The 19,948-nt window shown below is 42.6% G+C and overlaps 1 protein-coding gene across 2 annotated transcripts in view; it reads left to right on the forward strand.

Moving 5' to 3' along the window:
• Window positions 1-262: 262 nt before the first annotated feature.
• ptpn11b (protein tyrosine phosphatase non-receptor type 11b) overlaps window positions 263-19,948 on the forward strand; it is a 206,636-nt gene continuing 186,950 nt past the window's right edge. For both annotated transcript variants that reach the window (XM_084332718.1, XM_084332719.1), the window contains exon 1: window positions 263-384. In XM_084332718.1, coding sequence (XP_084188844.1) covers window positions 371-384 — 14 coding nt within the window. In that variant the 5' untranslated portion in view covers window positions 263-370. The remainder of the gene's footprint in view (window positions 385-19,948) is intronic.

Genomic DNA, 19,948 nt, shown 5'->3' on the forward strand with positions numbered 1-19,948 from the left:
ACACACGAACGCACGCACGCACACTCACTCAGACACACACGCACGCGCGCACACACACACACACGCACGCACACACACAGTCAATTTACTAGTAATCACAAAAAAAGTGTAAATGAAGGCCCTATTGATGAACCCACTAGTAAACCTGGGCGGCCAATGTCAGGCTACTATAATATATCCGCTACTATATCCCTTGGAGGCGGGGTATCCGGCCGGCCCATATCTCTGGACTGGAGTTGAACATTGTTCAACCAACCGCCCTCCCGAGCGCAACGCTCCTCACAGCGATACGGCAACGGCGCAAGGGAAGGTTCACTTTGTCGACTTTCCCTTATCATTTGAGGACACTTGACAGCTTTCGAAGAGTGCTATGACGTCTCGCAGGTAAGAAGACGGGCTTGCTTTGGACTGACATTAATCGGCCGCCCACCAATTTCCAACCGCTATGGCTGTAGTGGGACCACGGTGGATTAGCGCGCGTTGCGAGCGAGCGGCGAGCGCACTGTGTATTATAACGCACCCTCAGACTGCTATAAATAAAGATCAGTTGTCTGAGAAGGAAAAAGGAAATCCACATTGTCTGCATCTTTTATCAGTTTGTACTTTGTAGGCTGCTGTGCTCACAGTCACAGGCTGCTCTAGTAAGAGTGAGATCTATTTCGAAGCGTGACTCCCGAGAGTTGTAAAGTCAACTCTTATCTATTTTGTATGCGAATGCAACTGTCTACCTGCTGGCAAGAGAGACCCGAGGATTTATCCTGAGCATTTAAAATACAATTCAAACTAACTCGAGTACTACTGCATTATATGCTATTTGCTCTTGCTCTCTCTCTCTCTCTCTCTCTCTCTCTCTCTCTCTCTCTCTCTCTCTCTCTCTCTCTCTCTCTCTCTCCTCTCTCTCTCTCTCTCTCTCTCTCTCTCTCTCTCTCTCTCTCTCTCTCTCTCTCTCTCTCTCTCTCTCTCTCTCTCTCTCTCTCTCAGTCTCTCTCTCTCTCTCTCTCTCTCTCTCTCTCTCTCTCTCTCTCTCTCTCTCTCTCTCGATCTCTCTCTCTCTCTCTCACTGCACAGTGCAGGAAACTGGCAAAAAAAGAGCTTGCTCTGCGAAACCAAGGTACTTTTTCCAGACAGCTTTGTTCTGGTGAGAAAGACTAGTCTGTTTATGGGGAATATAAGTGGACTGTTATTTCACGTTATTTCATGTAAACTACTTAGGCCTAGTACTTACATATTAATATAGACACAGACTGGCGCCTGGTTAACCAGTATATTACAGATTCAGAGCAGACTTTGCATTACTTGGTATCTAGCATTTGTTTTAAATGGATTATTAGTAGCCCTTATTTGATTGATCATTATTACAATAGTCCTCATGACTCAAATAACTCTTCACTCTAGGCCTATAGCATGGTATGTTACAGAAATGGTGGTGCATGCTGCTGTCATCAGACGTTCCATTTATCTGATAGGTGTCTTTAAGCTGTAAGCAGACACATGGGAATTACATTGTACTGTATCCACTAGTTGAATGAGGACAAATCATCAACAGCTCAGTCTAAACAACACCACACCAGTCCTATTGAACTTCACAGAGGTCATTTCATATAACAGAACACGCTTTACTGGATAGTTCACATCTCTTTTGAACCATGAAAACTCTTTTAAAATGTGTATTAATTCTCCGCCACCACTTTGATTCATCCTAAACCGTCCTCTGCCAGCTCTATTTGTCTATGGAGATGTTCACCTTCTTTGCAGGGCTATAACTTTTTAAATTGTATTGCTAAATTGACATTACTATGGCCCATTCAACATCAATTATCTATCGTTCAGGATGTAGGAACGTTTTACTTTTTCATTCACACATTCATACTAAAATACCGTCCAGAGTTATCGTTTTCTGCTGTATTTCATAGAACGTGAGTTATAGCCATAAATGCATATATTAGATGATCAAATGCAGTTTGATACCGATCAACGTTATATTAAAAATGTCACATGTACATGATCCTAAACGTCATGACTGGTCATCTGCTGGTGACCGGAGGGGGGGGGGGGGGGGGGGGGGGGGGGGGTCGTTTATAATGCAATGACCGACGTTAAATGATTCATGTAGTATGGGTGATATATAGATCAGAGCAGTTTGTATGGTTAATAATAATCAAAAACGCTGAAACTCACCCCAGTCTCTCCTCTTACCGTTGGGTGATGAGCGTGGAGCAAAAAGATCGCTATTATGGGATGTTGATCTATGTGATCCATTTCCAGGTTGTATAATACTATATACGTCCAAATAATTATGGCAACGGATCGATATCCAGTGTGTCAAGATGGAGTCCCGCGAGCGATAGCGAGTGGCCGGACGGAATAGGGGACGACACCAAGCACTTCCGGCCACTTCCGGTTTTGGCAACTCGCCGATCGGCCACCAGGTGGCGGTATTGAAGCGTTGGAGAGTTGAGCGGAGATCTACAGCACCAGTCAAGACTCCGTGGGTGAAATATTGATCTCAATGACGTCGTAATCAGTCATTGGCAGACAACGCATGGCGGAGAATGACGTGGTAATCAGTCATTGGCGGGAGATGGGTTAATTGAAATCTTGCACCCAAGAATCATATAAAATATATATATATATATATATATATTTTTTTTTTAAACCTTTCGGACAGCTCATGTATTTGCAGTTAATCTAAATCACTTGGAACGTGAATGACAATGAATCACAAGAAACTACTCTACGAAGAAACACAACACTCTAACTTACCATCTTTAGATAATAACGTACTCAACCTCTACTGTCTTTAACTATGAACGAACACAATACTCTAACTTACCATCTTTAGATAATAAAGTACTCATACTGTCTTTAACTATGAATGAACACAACACTCTAACTTACCATCTTTAGATAATAAAGTTTGAAAACATTGTTCCTCTGAAACCGTAAAACAGACTTATTTGGTTCTTCGTCTGAGGTACTCAATAATACGAATATTATGTACTATTTAGTTTTAATATGGAATTAACTTATACACAAGGTGACCTCCCGAATGACTCCAGGCTACTACAGATTGTGACTTCAGATTTTGTCACGGCAAGTGTACAGGCTCAAAAAAAGAAGACGCTATGTCAGCGATCCCACAGTTTGTAGTTTACACAAATAGCATACAGGGGGTTCGTGAGATAAGAGAAGCATCCTACCCTGTGGAATGTGACTGGTGACTGCTGCTGTTTCCACAGGCCTCTCGCAGGTGAAGTGGCAGGCGCTGTGTCAAACTCTTTGCCATAAATACAGTCAGGCCCGGCGATGGTGGGGGTCAAAGGACCACTCTTACCGGGTTTAGTGAAATCCATTCTAACAAAACACAAGGGGCATTCTACTTCTCCTCTCACAGAACAAAAGTGCTGAATTGGAAGTGTTGAAGCAGACTGGATATGGCCCCAGAGCATCAAAAGGAGATATGAAACGCTAAACCCGACATCCTGAGATCCTGACATCCTCTCACTGTTGTCATTTCTGATTGGTTCATACCCATGGCTAGTATGTTGAAGTGACTGTTTCGTTCCCAGAAATACTTCTGAAACCAAGGATTCTTTGCCTTTTCTTTCCCCCAATGTTTCTGTATTTTTCGTCAGTCAACAGCTATCAGTTGGAAGCTACAGAGTTGAAATCACCTCGAGGAGCAGACAGGCCACTGACCTGAGATCAGAGACACAATGGATGAAAAAACAGTGGGAGAAAGTTAAATATTGTTTCACGATCGTTGGTTTCCATCTCTCGCCACCGACCCAGACGCGTCTGACAGTTCGTCTGTGGCTCATTCGCTACTTCCTGTGAGCCAGAATACCGCCAGGGAGCCGTCACTTCCAAAACAAAACAATGGCCCTGGGTGCCATCTTGGTCTGAGAGCCTTCATCTGCTGTTTAATGTTTATCAGGTCGGCTCTGGAAAGACTTTGACTCACTCATTGTCTCCAAAAAAGTCAACATTCTACATGGCATCCGAGAATGTTAATGTTTACCGCATCTCTTACCGGTATATTGTCCCAGCGATGAAAGCTAGTGGGCAACTAATGGAACAACACATCGGTAGGACAACGCCTTGTGTAAAATCCAGGTCAGACACAGGGTCATCTCACTGCGTGCTTTGCACTGGAAATATCCTAATACCAAAAAATTAAAAGGAAAACTATTGTAACATCATATATTTTGACCACAATCACCAGCACTAGTGGTAATAACACTGTCTTTGAAAAGTAACTATCACTCTACCACTCGTGTCCACACGACGCCTCTTTGTCATAGCGTTACAATTGTTTCCACTATTGGAAAACACCCCTGATCCCTTTCTGTTTATGGAACAGCCCCCCCCCCATCTGTCTCTGAAGCTGATCTGAGAACAGTGAGTCAGTTTTGGCTCGATAAGCTAACAGGAAAACAACAGGTCCATGTGGAGGAATAAGATAGCTCTGGACCAACCGTCATGTTTTGTTTCCCACCCCCCCTCCAGATACATGTAGAGGAGAACGGGGATAGTTGTCACACTTTTTACTCTAGTGTGAATTGCTCATAATCAAAACATCTTTCAATAGTCATTCCTACGTTAAATTGAAGCTTAAGATGTTGGCTTGAAACGTGTATCCCTCTCATTTTCCAACGTATTGTAACAAAGAGTTAATCACCTATCAAAGACACTCTGACACATTGTGACAACCAACCCCATCATGGGGATGGTTGTCACACACTATGGGGTTGGTTGTCACCATGTGTTTTAATTGGAAAATCTTAAAAAGAAGACAAGAAGGCAGAACTAAATTTGAACGTTTAATTGCATTGACAAGTTGACAAATACATAACTTAATGCATCTTAACATGAACATAAACAGGAAACACATCTTTAGGCCATCCTATATAACAAAATAAGAACACAATAAATTGGCCTAACAATAATAGCCTACACAACATGTGACAACCAACCCCAAAGAAAATGTGACAACCAACCCCAACTGGAATGGCTTGATAGCATCAAGGCTAACAGCCATCTAACAACTAGTTAGCTAGCTAACAACAATCTAAACTATAGCTATCCCTTCACACTTTTTAAGGGTAATAATTGTTTCATTATAAACCAATTGTGTAAAAGCCTAGAAGAAAAATACTGAGGAGCGGAATATTTACAAATGGACATGCAAAACACAAAAATTCCTCTCACCTCAAGTTCAGCTGTTTCACTCCAAAGATGACAATGTAGGTGAACTCTGACCCCAATTCTGGACATTTAAATACCAAAATATGGGAGACAGGACCCTCTGGTGGTGAAATATAATGAATGTGACAACCTACCCGCGTGACAACGTCCCCCGTTCTCCCCTACTGCATTTAGCTTTTTAGTAAATGTCTTCAGACTAGAAGGAATGAAGGTAGGCGTTAGAAAAGAGTGTTAAGGTGGGATGTGTTGTGATCTGAGATCTGTGTGTGTGTGTGTGTGTGTGTGTGTGTGTGTGTGTGTGTGTGTGTGTGTGTGTGTGTGTGTGTGTGTGAGTGAGAGATAGTGTGTGTGGGGGTTCTATTCACTCCACTACCTCCAAGCGCAGTAGCACAGATATGTTTTTACCACACTAAGAATGACCCAGTCTGTCTACAGCAGTTATCTATTGGCTTTGATCTTGTGTAATCATAGATTCAAAGTGCTGATGTTGCCCGTTCCGTAAATTACTTTGAATATGGCATTTATAGACTCCTGTACGCTGTACATCTCAGTCATTTGAATATGATTCATGGAACAATGTTATTTTCTCACTGAATTTGACTAGTTAAATGAGTGAGCTGGAAAAGAGGAAGAGCCACTGACTAATATCTACCATTTAAGTTCTCTTTGGTGATATATTGACAGTACAATAGGACATGTGCTATAACACACAGAGAGAAGTAATTAACCTCAGATAATATCTCTTGTGTGATATTCTTTCTCCATTGTATCTGGCTTTTACCATTTGCATTGTAAATAGATGACATTTATTAATCCCTTTGGGGAAATTTGTCCTCTGCATCTGATCAATAATAACTATTTAGGAGCAGTGAGGCAGCCACACAGTGCGGCACCCGGGGATCAACTCCAGTTGTGGAGTATACCTACTAGCATACATGTCTTTTTATGGTGTGGAGGAAACCGGAGTACCCGGAGGAAACCCATGCAAACACGGAGAGAACATGCAAACACTACACAGAAAGGCCCACTGCTGGGGTTTGAATCCAGGACCTTCTTGTTGCTTGCTGTGAGGCAACAGTGGTAACCACTGCTGTGCTAACCAGTGCTAACAAGTGCTGTGCTAACCAGTGCTAACCACTGCTGTGCTAACCACTATCAAAATGAGGGCCTCATTTTAAATGATTGCAAATCTTTCGTTATTGTCCTGACTGGAGCTCCCATTTTTTATGAGAGCGGTCATGTAGAAGTCCTCTCTGTTGTTGCTGGAGTATTAACTGAGAAGAACAGGCCTGTTGAGCGGGGATATGCTACTGAGGGGGACGGCACCCACACACAGACTTGTGGACGGGAAAGTCTCAGTAGAACGTGTCGGATTTGACATTGAGCGGCTTGACGTTAGACTGCTGCTACTGGTGGTATCATGCTGCTACTGGTGGTATCAGTTGTTATTAGAGATTTGAGATGTTTTGTCCAATGCTCTTTCAAGATTTATCAAGGCACTCAAGGGCTTTTAGATATAATTTTTTTTTAAATTGATATATATATATTCTTTACTTTACTATATTTTTGTGTAGCCTACTGTGAGACTCAAATTATAATAATGGGCATGATAATAGCTATAACATACTTAATTATTTCATACTGTGGGAAAGACTGGGGAAACATTTTTGCCAATGAGGGCCAAGGGGCTGTGGAGCCCTCAGGGTATGTGTTTGAAGCCCTCAGGGTATGTGTTTGAAGCCCTCAGGGTATGTGTTTGGAGCCCTCAGGGTATGTGTTTGAAGCCCTCAGGGTATGTGTTTGGAGCCCTCAGGGTATGTGTTTGGAGCCCTCAGGGTATGTGTTTGAAGCCCTCAGGGTATGTGTTTGAAGCCCTCAGGGTATGTGTTTGGAGCCCTCAGGGTATGTGTTTGGAGCCCTCAGGGTATGTGTTTGGAGCCCTCAGGGTATGTGTTTGAAGCCCTCAGGGTATGTGTTTGAAGCCCTCAGGGTATGTGTTTGAAGCCCTCAGGGTATGTGTTTGAAGCCCTCAGGGTATGTGTTTGAAGCCCTCAGGGTATGTGTTTGAAGCCCTCAGGGTATGTGTTTGAAGCCCTCAGGGTATGTGTTTGAAGCCCTCAGGCTAGCCCCCCTATGCGTGCCTCCGCTGTTGAACATCAAATGAATACAGAAGACAGGTTGGTTGCTGAGTCAGGTGCCTAGTAGTGCCTACCCAGCAAAGTATCTGCCAAGTTAAAGCTACACTTGTTCTGTGTAACTAACCAGAGGACCTCAGCTCTTTCTAGACACTCTGGCTGTGGCATGTGCTACAGTAGTACAACTTATTCATGCATTGCAATAACCTAAAAGCTTTAAATCCACTTCAAAATTAAATAGCACAATCTGGCAGAGCTAGTAAATCGATCTCTTGGGACAAAATGTACTTTTCCATTATATCTCTCATATGTCATGTAAGCAATTTCTTTGCAGAACCCAACAAGTTAACCATGCTAATTAAACTAGTTAGCAGTTAGCTAGTGCTACAAAGCAGTGTGTGACATCAGTGTGTGTGTGTGTGGGGGCCGGGGGGGGGTTGCACCACATGTAAATACCCCTGGATCATCGGCTGGGCTAAAAATACGCGCAACATTACCAAAATCCACACCCTGAGGCTTGTCTGTGACCAATATAGTCCTAACAGGGGCTTTCATGCTGTGCTGGGGGTACTAAATATATCACCTTTTTGTCAGCGGGCTAGTCGGCGGCGCTTTAAATAGCCTTGGGCCTGGCTGTATTGAACTTGAGACATTATGTAAGAGGATAGAACAGGAGCAGAGGCTGGCTGCACGTGGGGCCTCTGTTTCCCCTATAAGACTGTTACTGCCTGTACAATAACCTGCACGTAGCAGCTTCTTCCTCTCTCTCTCTCTCTCTCTCTCTCTCTCTCTCTCTCTCTCTCTCTCTCTCTCTCTCTCTCTCTCTCTCTCTCTCTCTGTGTGTATCTATCTATATATATCTATCTATCTTTCTCTATATATTCTATCCTTTGCGTTTATGTCCTTATTAATATTTCTCAGATAAAACCAGGATACGTGAAAGCCCCCCCCCCCCCCCTCTCCCTCTCTCTGCCCCAGGCCAAATACAGGGAAGTGGGGCGCCTGGTAGTAGCTTGTCAAAGGGAATCCTATTCTTGGAAAGCCCTGAGTCACTCCTGCAGTCATGTTCTGTAGAGGCAGGGTTGACTAATTGGTCATAAAAGTCGACTAGGATCTTTGTTGTCGATTAGTTGTTTTATTGTACATGTGTATATATGTTTTAAGTGATTTATTAGTCGGTAGGCCTACTGGTAAATAATAATAAATTCACAAATATGTTTTAGTTTTTAATAAATAAAAAAGTTTTACAGAGGTCCCTCTGAATCATGGGATTCATCTGTACAAGGATATTAACACTTTGATTGCCAGCGTTGGGTGCACTATTTATCATTGAATGCCACCACCCACTTCAATGATAGCGCTCGAAACGCATAATCCATGTCTTAAATTATGTGTCTAATCTGCCCGTCGCTTATCAATGACTTGTTTGCAGTCAACATTGTCGAAACGGATTTTTTATCGGTTCATTTCCGTTTTATAGCATTTTGAAAAGCCCTCGTTTTCTTGAAAGTTTCAGGAAAATATTAGGGCTATCTTAAATACTTCGAAGCTTCGAAGCTTCGTTCGATGGCACGAGCTTCGAACATAAAAAAATATCAAAATTATTATTATTATTATTTTTTTAATCTTGCGCCTCCATTCCAATGAAACGAAAGTAAGCGGCGCCTTCCCGCCTCCATTCCAATTAAACGAAAGTAAGCGGCGCCTTCCCGCCTCCATTCCAATGAAACGAAAGTAAGCGGCGCCTCGACTCCACCTCTCTACAACAAGCACGTGGAGATTATCTGTGTTGAAAACAACAAGGACATGTGCAGCAGACATGTCGACGAAGAAGCGAAGCAATGCCGTTTGTTATTTAAGGCCCCGTTTAGACAAGCGTTTTGTGAACAGAAACCGCAAAAGTCATCTTGCGGTTTCACTTTTAATTTTACGTTTAGACGAGCATTTCGGAGTGGAATTCTCCGTGCAGACGACGCTGTAACGACGGAGACCCGCTGTCACACGATTGGCGCATATGTCACATGACGTGCTGTGAAGACCCGCCCTACTCTGCCTCTGATTCGCAGACTGTGGATGGGGAATGTGATTGCACCAAAGCAGAGTCACTCACAGACAGTGGGTCCACTCAAGCCGCGGGACAGATTCTTGTGTATTTAACCCTTTCACTGCCACACGACAGCCGGTTGTGTGATAGTAAAGGGGTAACCTTCTGTCGTGTGGCAGTGAAAGGGTTAAAAGTACTGCCAATGTAGCCTTCAGGTGATCTCCGTTGATATAAGTCAGACATACTTGCTTTGTTTACGTCTCGGCTACTGGCGCATACCTGCTACCTGTGACGTAAGCAGTACGCGCGACCAGAGCCGTGACAAACCTTTCGTCATCGTTTTAACAGATTTATACGGTTTGACAGTTTAGACGAAAGCGCAAAGCTTTTGCGTTTCTAGGAATTCCACCCTGGAAGGTAGTCTCACTTTTTTGCGGTTTCACCCCGTAAAAACGCCGTTTCCGTATAAACGAAAGGCACATCCGTAAAAATATTTTTGCGGATTCACCTGCTAGCGTTTCCGTCTAAACGGGGCCTAAGACTATGTCGGACAGATTTGTGTTCATTGTGCTGCTTTTTTAAAGTGTCCCGACCCATATAAAAATACGTCTTAATAAAACGTGCTTAATTAAGTCGAATTCTGCCTTTGTCTCTATCAACTACATATAAATATTTATATAATTGTTTGCTTGATAGACGACGGTTGCAACATAATTATGTAATGTCATGTTGTTGGCTGTGAGAGCAGCTCCACTGCACCCAGGCAGCGCAGCCGAGTGAAACCTTGTTGGCTGCGTCACAGTCACGAAAGGGGCTACTTAATTAATTAATCCAATCCACTTTATTTATAGAACACATTTAAAAACAACAAAGTTTACCAAAGTGCTGTACAAGTCCCACAACATAAGATAAAAAAAATATACCGTAATTCCTCTAATAGTAACCGGGTCTCAAATACAAGCCGGGTCTCTATTAATGGCCGGGTGCGCTCTTGAGCTAAGCAATTATAAGCCGGCCTCCTAATACAAGCCGGGTTACTAATATACTGAGCTGCATACTGAGCTAGTTACTTGATTTCACTTTGAAAACGTTGAAATGACCAGTGATCACCTGTAATTGCACTGTTTACTATTTCATACAGTACTTGGTTTCAATAAATGAACCCAGTACATTTGACTGGGTTCAAACTGACACAAAATGTTGATTTATTCATTATGATCCGTTTAAAAATTTGAAATATAGGCCTCCCTCTTATACAGGCCTCCTCCTAATACAAGCCTGGTACCCGGTACAGTTGAAACAAATACAAGCCGGGGTTACTATTAGAGGAATTACGGTATATATATTATAATTAATATATATATATTTTTTTCTCGAAGCTTCGAATTAAAATCGAAGCTCGGCCCCGAAGCTTCGATTGCCAAAAAAAGCTTCGAAGGTCAGCCCTAGAAAATATATAGAATCGGGCGGTTACGTGGTGCAGTGCGCAAGGCGCTCACCACGAATACTGGAGACTGGGCTCGAACAGGTTCGCCTCCCTGTTCGAGCCCAGCGCTCCACATTGCTTTCAGTTTAGCTGGTCGTCCGCACTAATACACATTGGCAGTATTAGGGGGAGGGAAACTGATGGGTGGGGATCGGGCGTTGTGGACAGCGACTCCTACAGGTCGGTTGGTGCGCCTGCGCAGTAGAATCAGGAAGCGACGGGGGCGGGGCCCCTCCAAAGCCCAGACCCCTGACGCTGAAAGATCGAGCCGCGCAGGTGGAAAGATGCGACTGCTGTTACCTCGAGTATCGGAGGGGACTCGTGCTATGACTTAGTCCACATTGCAGCCGGCTTGTGGGAGGCATGAAACAGCGTTCAAAAGACAGGGGAGGGTTTGGGATGGGAGAAAAATAGAAAAAATGGGAGAAAAAGTGAATAAAAAAAAGAAAATATATAGAATCCGTGATAAACGGCATTTACTGGAATATTCTGGAATACACAAACATTTTTGTAATTTTTCTGCCTATTTATGAATCGTTTTCAAATAAACGCTAGATTATCGATAGTATATGTGTACTTATGCACGCTAGAGAAGCGGGCTGAAAAATATATTCTCTCATTTCCTGATCAGCGCGCACACACACACATACACACATGGGGCAAACGCTGATATATAGGTGAAAGCAGATCCGATTACCCCAAGACTGGTCAAATAAATTGCTTACCTCAGATCAGATGTTCTCCAAAAAGATTATTCCAATTCGGGCGGCTACGTGGCGTAGTGGGCAAGGCGCTCGCCACGAATGCGGAGGCACTGGGCTCGCCTGTTCGAGCCCAGCGCTCCACATTGCTTTCAGTTTAGCTGGTCGTTCATACTAATACACATTGGCCGTATTAGGGGGTGGGAAACTGATGGGTGGGGATCGGGCGTTGTGGACAGCGACTCCTACAGGTCGGTTGGTGCGCCTGCGCAGTAGAATCAGGAAGTGTCGGGGGCAGCGTGAGCCTCCCACGCGTTACTCCTCGCCACTGAGAGATCGAGCTGCGCAGGTGAAAAGATGCGACTGCTGTTACCTCAAGTACCGGAGGGGACTTGTGCTATGTATGACTTAGTCCACATTGCAGCCGGCTTGTGGGAGGCAAGAAACAGCGTTCGTGACAGGGGAGGGTTGAATTGGATGATACGAAATTGGGATGGGAGAAAATATAGAAAATGGGAGAAAAAGTGGATAAAAAAAAAAAAAGATTATTCCAATTCCTGATCGCCATTCCAAATATCGATTGTGTTTATTGATTCAGCGCTGGGTACTGTAAATATGTATTCCACGTTGTTTTGCGGCTCGGCAATCACTTCAGTCTCTTCAGATGCCTCGCCGGAAAAGTTAAATGAGGAAGCTGGACCCCCCCCCCATCAGTCTAATCCAATGGGGTGCAGTACCACAGGGAGAGACGATAGGGGGCGGTATTTTCCCAATGGAGCTTAGAGAGAGTCTGCAGCACTAGCGTGAGGCTCGATTGATGAAATATGAATTAAAATCGCTAATAAAGAAATACGACAAACAAACGCTATATAGCGTTGCTGGCATTCAACTGGCGGCATGAACTAACGACAAAAAGCGTCCGTGGCACTCAAAGTGTTATAGGCATACTGAGTAGAATTATGCAAAAGAAATTATAGACTCGTACAAATATAATCCCTCTCAGTGTGTGGTGGTGTCGTTATCTGCAGAGACCCTTCCCTCTGCCTGTATCTTCTCATTTTGTTTTGCTCTGTATAACATGCACTCGTCAACCTTTGGGCAGCATATTATGTGCACATTGTGTGCATGTATTCCCTTCCTACTTCCCATTTCCCCACGTGGAATGCCTGTGAGTGGATAGAGACGTGTTGCTAGTCTGCAGTCCCTGATTCCCTGCTCCTGTTTTGAAAAAGAAATGACTGCTTGTTAGTCGGCTTTCTCTTTTTCTGCCTAAAGTTGTACCTAAAATATTTTTAGTGGTAAGTTATGATATGATATTTTGCTGGAGCTTGAGTTATATTTGATCTGCAATGCCTAGTTCGACAGTTTGATCTGAACTATGTTCTGTGGTACAACATTGCTATATGTAAACACCACATTGTTTTACTGGTGCTCTAGTGACATGTAGTGGCTGAAACTACTTATATGCCTTTTACACCGGCCAGGCTCCGTGCTGGAGCCAGTTCCCGAACGTAATCGTGCACCGGTCGGTCTGTTCAGACCGGGATTAATTGGTTCAGAACGTGACAAATCGGTGCTCAGCTGGCACCGGAAAATAGTTGGTTTTTCCTCACGAACCGTGACATCATCAGTGAGCGTGTCATATTCTAGGCTGTGAAGACGAGTAGTAGCGAGTCAGGTGCGCGAGCGCACACACACAAGAATACACGCATACACACGCTGTATACGTTTGAAATGAATCATTCCAGCAAAGTAGGCTTCTATTATTCAAATGACTTGTTTTAATGGGTATCATATAGTAGTAAGTCCTACTGTAGAACATGACATATTAGCTTGACATCTGATTTATTAATGCCAATAATGGGCGACAACCGCAATTGGCACTTGAAAAGTGTAAATAATGGATTAGTCAGTAATAATTCATGATGGCCCGTTTAGCTCAGCTGGTTAGTACGCTGCCTGTGGAGCGTATGGTGCCAGGTTCAAATTTTTTTTTACGTTAATAAATGTATCCACTCTGGTTGATAAGATAAGATATTCCTTTATTGATCCCCTTGGGGAAATTCAGGCATCATAGCAGCATGGGGGGGGGGGGGGGGGTACAGGTAGTAAAAACTACACAAGCAGTGTAAACAAATAAATCAATATAATTTACTATCTAACTAACTGAAATATACAGTATTCACAGTATCACAGTATTCCCATAAGGTGCAGTATGCATAAGGTAGTGTTATTGTCCTTTTTGGGACACCAGAGTGGATACATTTATTAACGTTACAAAAAAGAAAAAAAAAGTAACCAAGATTTGAACCTGGTACCATACACTCCACAGGCAGCTCACTAACCAGCTGAGCTAAACGGGGCGTCATGAATTGCTACTGACTAATCAATCATTTACACTTTACACCATTATTGGCATTAATAAATCAGATGTCATGCTAATATGTCATGTTCTACAGTAGGACTTACTACTATATGATACCCATTAAAACAAGTAATTCGAATAATAGAAGCCTACTTTGCTGGAACGATTCATTTCAAACGTATACAGCATGTGTGTGCGTGTATTCTTTTGTGTGTGCGCTCGTGCGTTGAGGCTCGCTCTCCACGCATTATTTTTACCTGAGTAACGCCCCTGTTGATGACGGAGACGGTGGAATGTTGGTTCTGCTTAAATGGGTGTAAACGTGGGGTGGTTCGCCAGAGAGCACCAAGGTTCAGAGGGTTCAGAACGGAGCTGGAGCTTGAACCGGAGCCCGGGCGGTCTAAAAGGGATATGAGTGTGTGAGGTTTTGGTCTGCTCCCTGCCACACGCTCCGTTCCTTTAAGGTACTATGTGATTAATGCATTCCCCGCCACGCGCTCCGTTCCTTTAAGGTGCCGTGTTTGATTGATGCTTTCCCCGCCACACGCTTTTGGAGCAAGTATCAATCTCATCCCGCAGCTGTCACAGCTTGTAATTAGCGCCCCTGAAGGCTTTATATGCTCAGACCCCCTTACTATCGATGTTGGGTCGTTCTGAATTACACCTGCATATACCTGCCTTCCCCGTCGCTGTTCCTGTCTTTTTGCTCTCCAGGATCTTTTGTGGAGAACTGCTGTGGAGAACCTGGTTCCCCGTTCGGAGCTACGCCTCGTTATCTGCCCGCTTCTCGCGTTGCGCTCTGGTAGGGCTGGGCGATAAAACGATAACGATAACTATCGCGATAAATTATTTCCTCGAAATAAACATGAAACGTGGTCGCAAAGTTTCGATATATCGATTTTCCAAGCTTGGCTCCGTTCAGCCTCGGCTCAGCACACTCACTAACAACAACCAGCGTTACGTGATGACGTACTTACGCACAACAGCTAACAACCAATCAGTGAAGGAGATGGCCGAGACCCGGAAGGAGGTAGGACTCACTCAACAACAAGGCTTGCTAGGCTAATTAGCTTGCACGGCGGCGTTTTATATATTTACGTGCCGAGTATGTGTGTGTTTTGAATTCTGAGGCCACGTTTATGGTAGTGTGGGATATACAGTGGACGCCGTTTCAATATATTGTGGCGGAAGAGAGTATTTTAGTGTCATATTTAGCACATTGTCATGGAATACATCGCTTAGAACCAACAGGCTGGCTAGGATAACTAGCTTGCACGGCACTGTTTTATATATTTACGTGCCGAGTATGTGTGTGTTTTGAATTCTGAGGCCACGTTTATGGTAGTGTGGGATATACAGTGGACGTCGTTTTAATATATTGTGGCGGAAGAGAGTATTTTAGTGTCATATTTATTGTCATGAGATACTCCGCTTGTCGGCTAACGTGCGCAGACTGATGACGACATCAACTCGACTTGAGACATTCGCAGCAGCATAAGAAGTTAATTAAACTTGACGGACATTATATCGACGATAATTATCGATATCGAATTATATGAAAATAATTTTATAATTTTATCGCAATAACGTTTTTGGTCATATCGCCCAGCCCTACGCTCTGGTGAGTTTTTGGAAACTGTCTTTTGGATTATCAGTTTTTTGTGTGTTTGGTGAACACCGAAGAGATCCCGTTTTTGTTTGTACCAGGACTCACCTAATTTTGTGTTAGATTAACACTGAAGATACCGTATTGTTTTTTCTCTGGACTCAGCTAAACTTGTGTGTGGTACACCGAAGATCAAGTCACTTGGATTTATACTGGATCAGTCACCTCTCTGCCTCTGCGTGTTCGTTGGGCTAACTCTGATTTCTCTCTCTCTCCGTTTCCACCGGGAGTGAAAGCTGGGAGTATCTGCAGAGCCGCTTCAACGTCACTAGCCAATTCCTCACCACTACCTACTGGGAGTATCTGCAGAGCCGCAACATCTTCACATGCCAGATTCCCCGTTTGTTCGATTGCTGTACTTCATTCCATCTTGTGACTCTGTAAATAAATACGCCCTTGCTTTGGCTAACTCTGAACTTCCTCTCTGTGCCGTTGCGTTTGAGGTCGGTTACAAACCATAACAGAGTGTGCCTTTAATATAGGATTTGTAGTTTTTTTTTAATAAAAAAAATAAGATTTGTCGAAAATCAACTAATCCATTAGTGGAAGAAATCCCATGACAATTACTCAACTAAGAATGTCTTAGTTCTTATTTTCATAGTTGTTTTCGAGGACAGGCCTAGTTTGTTTTGGTGTACGGCAACCTATTTGAGACGCCTTTGATAAAAAAAAAATGATGCCTTTTTATCATGATCAGGATTATCATGTGACCAACACCTTACTATCACACTCACGGTGTCCGCGAGCATGAGCCTACTGCCTAGTGAACAAGACGATGCCCTTCATTTCAACATCCTGCCCCTTGACATTCATAAGCAAATTAGCAGTTCAAGACTTTCCATTTCACCGGTGCTCATTTTCTACAAGTGAATCCATTTCCAAAAACGATTCCTCAATGAGTGACAGCCAAGCGTGGACATAAACGTTAATCATTAAACACAGTGGCTACACACAGAGAAAGGGCAAACACATTTTGTCCCAGATTTACACAGATAGCGAGATCACACAATAATAGTTTCACAGCCAAATCTGTCATATGTATCAAAGATACAGAATGAAATGATCAAATAGACATCATAATATTATATTAAAATCTGGACTTCAAGGTCCATGGCTTCAAGGGCTCATGAAAAGGTTGTCAGAAAGGGCATGTGTGTTATTTTGGCTCTCACTAACGTTACATTCCACCTGTACAGCCGACACACAGGAAGGCGATGATTGTGTGAACAGGTCTGAGTAGAGATGAGAGCTATGTGGGAACCTGTTCACCAGCAGGTTCTCCATGGCAGGCTGAACAGGAGCCACAGGTCTGGATAAAGCTTAACCACACAGCTTAGGGAGGGAGGAGGGAGGAGGGAACGAGAGAGGCTGGCATCGTGGCTTCATGTCTGGACACAAGTACATGTGGAGAAAGTCCTCTGGTTTATTGGGTTTTCACCTGCTATTATTGTTATCATTACAAGTTGTAATAGTAGTAGCTAGTAGCAGCATAATAATAGTAGTTCTAGTGGTAGTAGTGGTGGTAGTACTTAAGGACAAAAGTACTTTATAATACAAAACCTAGTATCAAATTACATGTATTTATTCTCAAAAAGGGACATTGAGGTTTTACCCTAATTTGCAATGCCATTGAAAGTACAAATACAAACAGCTCAGATTACATATAAAGCGAAAAAGTACATTTGCATAAATAGAACAAAAACACAGGTGGAAAAAACTAAAACAAATAAAGAGATCAAATTAAAAACAGTTACATGATACTGAGGTTTGTGATCATGTTCTTAAATTGTCCATAGGGTAGCGGGGTATTGATTTTGAGAGTGAGTTGTAGATCATTCCAGGAAGCTGGTGAATCAAAACAAAAGGCAGACATACCAAGTTCTAGACTGAACTCGTGGGACCTTAAGTGTAAACCAATCATTTGAGTCAGATAAGGTCCATAATTCCAATCTAGCATCATTGTGATATATAGTGGCAATTTCCATCAATGGCCTTAACTAGATCAGTGCCGGCCATATAACATTGAAAACCCTGTTGAGTGCCAGCATCCACTTCAATGATAGCGTTAAAAACGCATAATCTATGTTTTAAATTATGGCTATGTGTCTAATCTGCCCGTCGCTTATCAATGACTTGTTTGCAGTCCTTACCTTAGATCAGATGTTCTCCAAAAAGATTATTCCAATTCCTGATCGCTATTCCAAATATCGATTGCGTTTATTGATTGATTATTGGCTGCTGTAAATATATATTCCACGCTGCTTTCCAACTCGCGTTCACTTCCCTCATCATCAGACGGCTCACCAGCATAATGGAGCCAGTTGGCTCCCCCCACAGGGATCCAGCAGTATAATCGAATGGCCTGCAGTTACACAGGGATAGACGATAGGGGGCGGTATTCGCTCATCTGAGCTCCCAGAGGGTCTGTTGCACCAACGGGAGACTCGGTTGATGAAATATGAATTCAGATCGCTTCAAAAACGACAATTCGCGTCGTCGGCACTCAACTGGGGGCATGATAAGACGACAATACACGTCACTGGCACTCAAAGTGTTAAAGATGAACAGATGCCAATGGTTATTTCGCCTCTCTGATAGAGAAGACCAACCCACCTTGAGGAATCTAAGAGCAGAATGATAGACCATGTCTAGGGTTAAGATAAGATAAGATATTCTTGGGGAAATTCATTAAAAGAGTGGAAGAATACATCAAAGAATATAACAAAAAAGATTCAAAGTTTAGGTAGTAGATGTAGAAGCAGACCAATGGCACAAACTGTCCATTAGCCCCATTTCCTATACTTACAATGATGTTATTGATCGGTGGAGTCCTTTCTCATCACAGTCCATGCTGTTCTTACTGGATAATACCGGCAGCTCCGGCTATTAGGCACAAAATGAATGTGATGCAAAGTCGAAGGGGCCACATTAGGCACAAAACGAATCCGATGCAAAGTCGATGGGGCCACACTCCAGTCTGTACAGGCCCTGAAGTAAACGCCAAAAGTCCCAAAACCTACTTTGTTTACACCATGGAGTATGTTTCACAGTTTCAGTGATTGTTTCAGGACTTGTAGAGACTGGAGTGTGGCCCAATTACTTTACATTCGTTTTGTGGCTAACTAGCCGAAGCTAGTATGAAGAACAGCATGGATTTGGCTGAGAAAGGGCCTCCTGGGTAAGTAGGAAATAGAGCTAGGGGTCCAAAATTCGAACCTTTTCCTATATATTAATGTTGCCAACACAAGCTGCTGTCCAAATAGACTGTACATTTTGACGCTTCAAAATATTTGTTATCACAGTTATTGTTATCGTTTAGTGTCATAAATCATAATACTTTGGTAGTATTGGACTATCATGCAGCCCTAATAAATGTTAGTGTATTGTGTTTACTCAAGTCAGAAAATTACTGTATAAAATAAGTATATTTAAGTATATTTCTACCCATATAGCCTATACCTTTATGAGAGTATACTTGCAATGCATTTTTGGTACTTCGTATCATCGTATGTGCTTTCATGTTCTAATTCAAAGCACATGTTTAGTATGGTAGTCATTAAGGGGAACTACACTAAATTTAAGGATTCATACATGGTATTCCTATGGTCTAAAACAGTCCATCATATTAGTGTAAACAAACAACTCTCCCTAATCTGTTAAAACTTGTGATGTCATCAAGTATAAAGTCTGAAGCTGCTCCATAGACAATGCATTGGGAAAGATATAGGTGACACTGAGATCACCCAGGGGAATGTTCTAAGTTCATAGGTACATTTTTACAGTTTCAGAACTGAGACCATTATTATAGAATAAAGCTCCTTTGATGTTTTTGGTGTCTTTTTTATGTATTATTATTATTGTTATTATGTTGTGAACTGTGTTGTTTCATGTTTGAAAAAATTAAATAAAATTGATCACAAAAAAAGAATAAAGCTCCTTTGGGTATAGAAAATAAAACAAACATTCTGTCTCTCATTCATTGTCTATGGAGCAGCTCCAGACTTTTATACCTGATGACAACACACGCTTGATTCTTACTTCTCTGGTTTCTGGCTTCTGGGAGAGAGTAGCAAATATTGATTGAACTTTCCTAGGCCCTGAAAATAACATGTTTGAATTCTCAATTTGGGTGGTGTTCCTTTTAATATATATTAAATATATTTAGTATAAAGTATATTTAGTATACTTTATTTTTTACTTGGGTAGGTAAAAATTATATAAAAAAAAAGGCATTTAGCAGATGCTCTTAAACAGAAGAATGAGCTCAAATGTTTCACCAACATTGCATTAGTCTCTGCTTAGTCAGCAGGAAAGACACAATTATTTCACAAATGACCACTTAA

The sequence above is a fragment of the Notolepis coatsorum genome (genome assembly GCF_963971535.1).
Source record: "Notolepis coatsorum genome assembly, chromosome: 17".
Taxonomy (NCBI): domain Eukaryota; kingdom Metazoa; phylum Chordata; class Actinopteri; order Aulopiformes; family Paralepididae; genus Notolepis; species Notolepis coatsorum.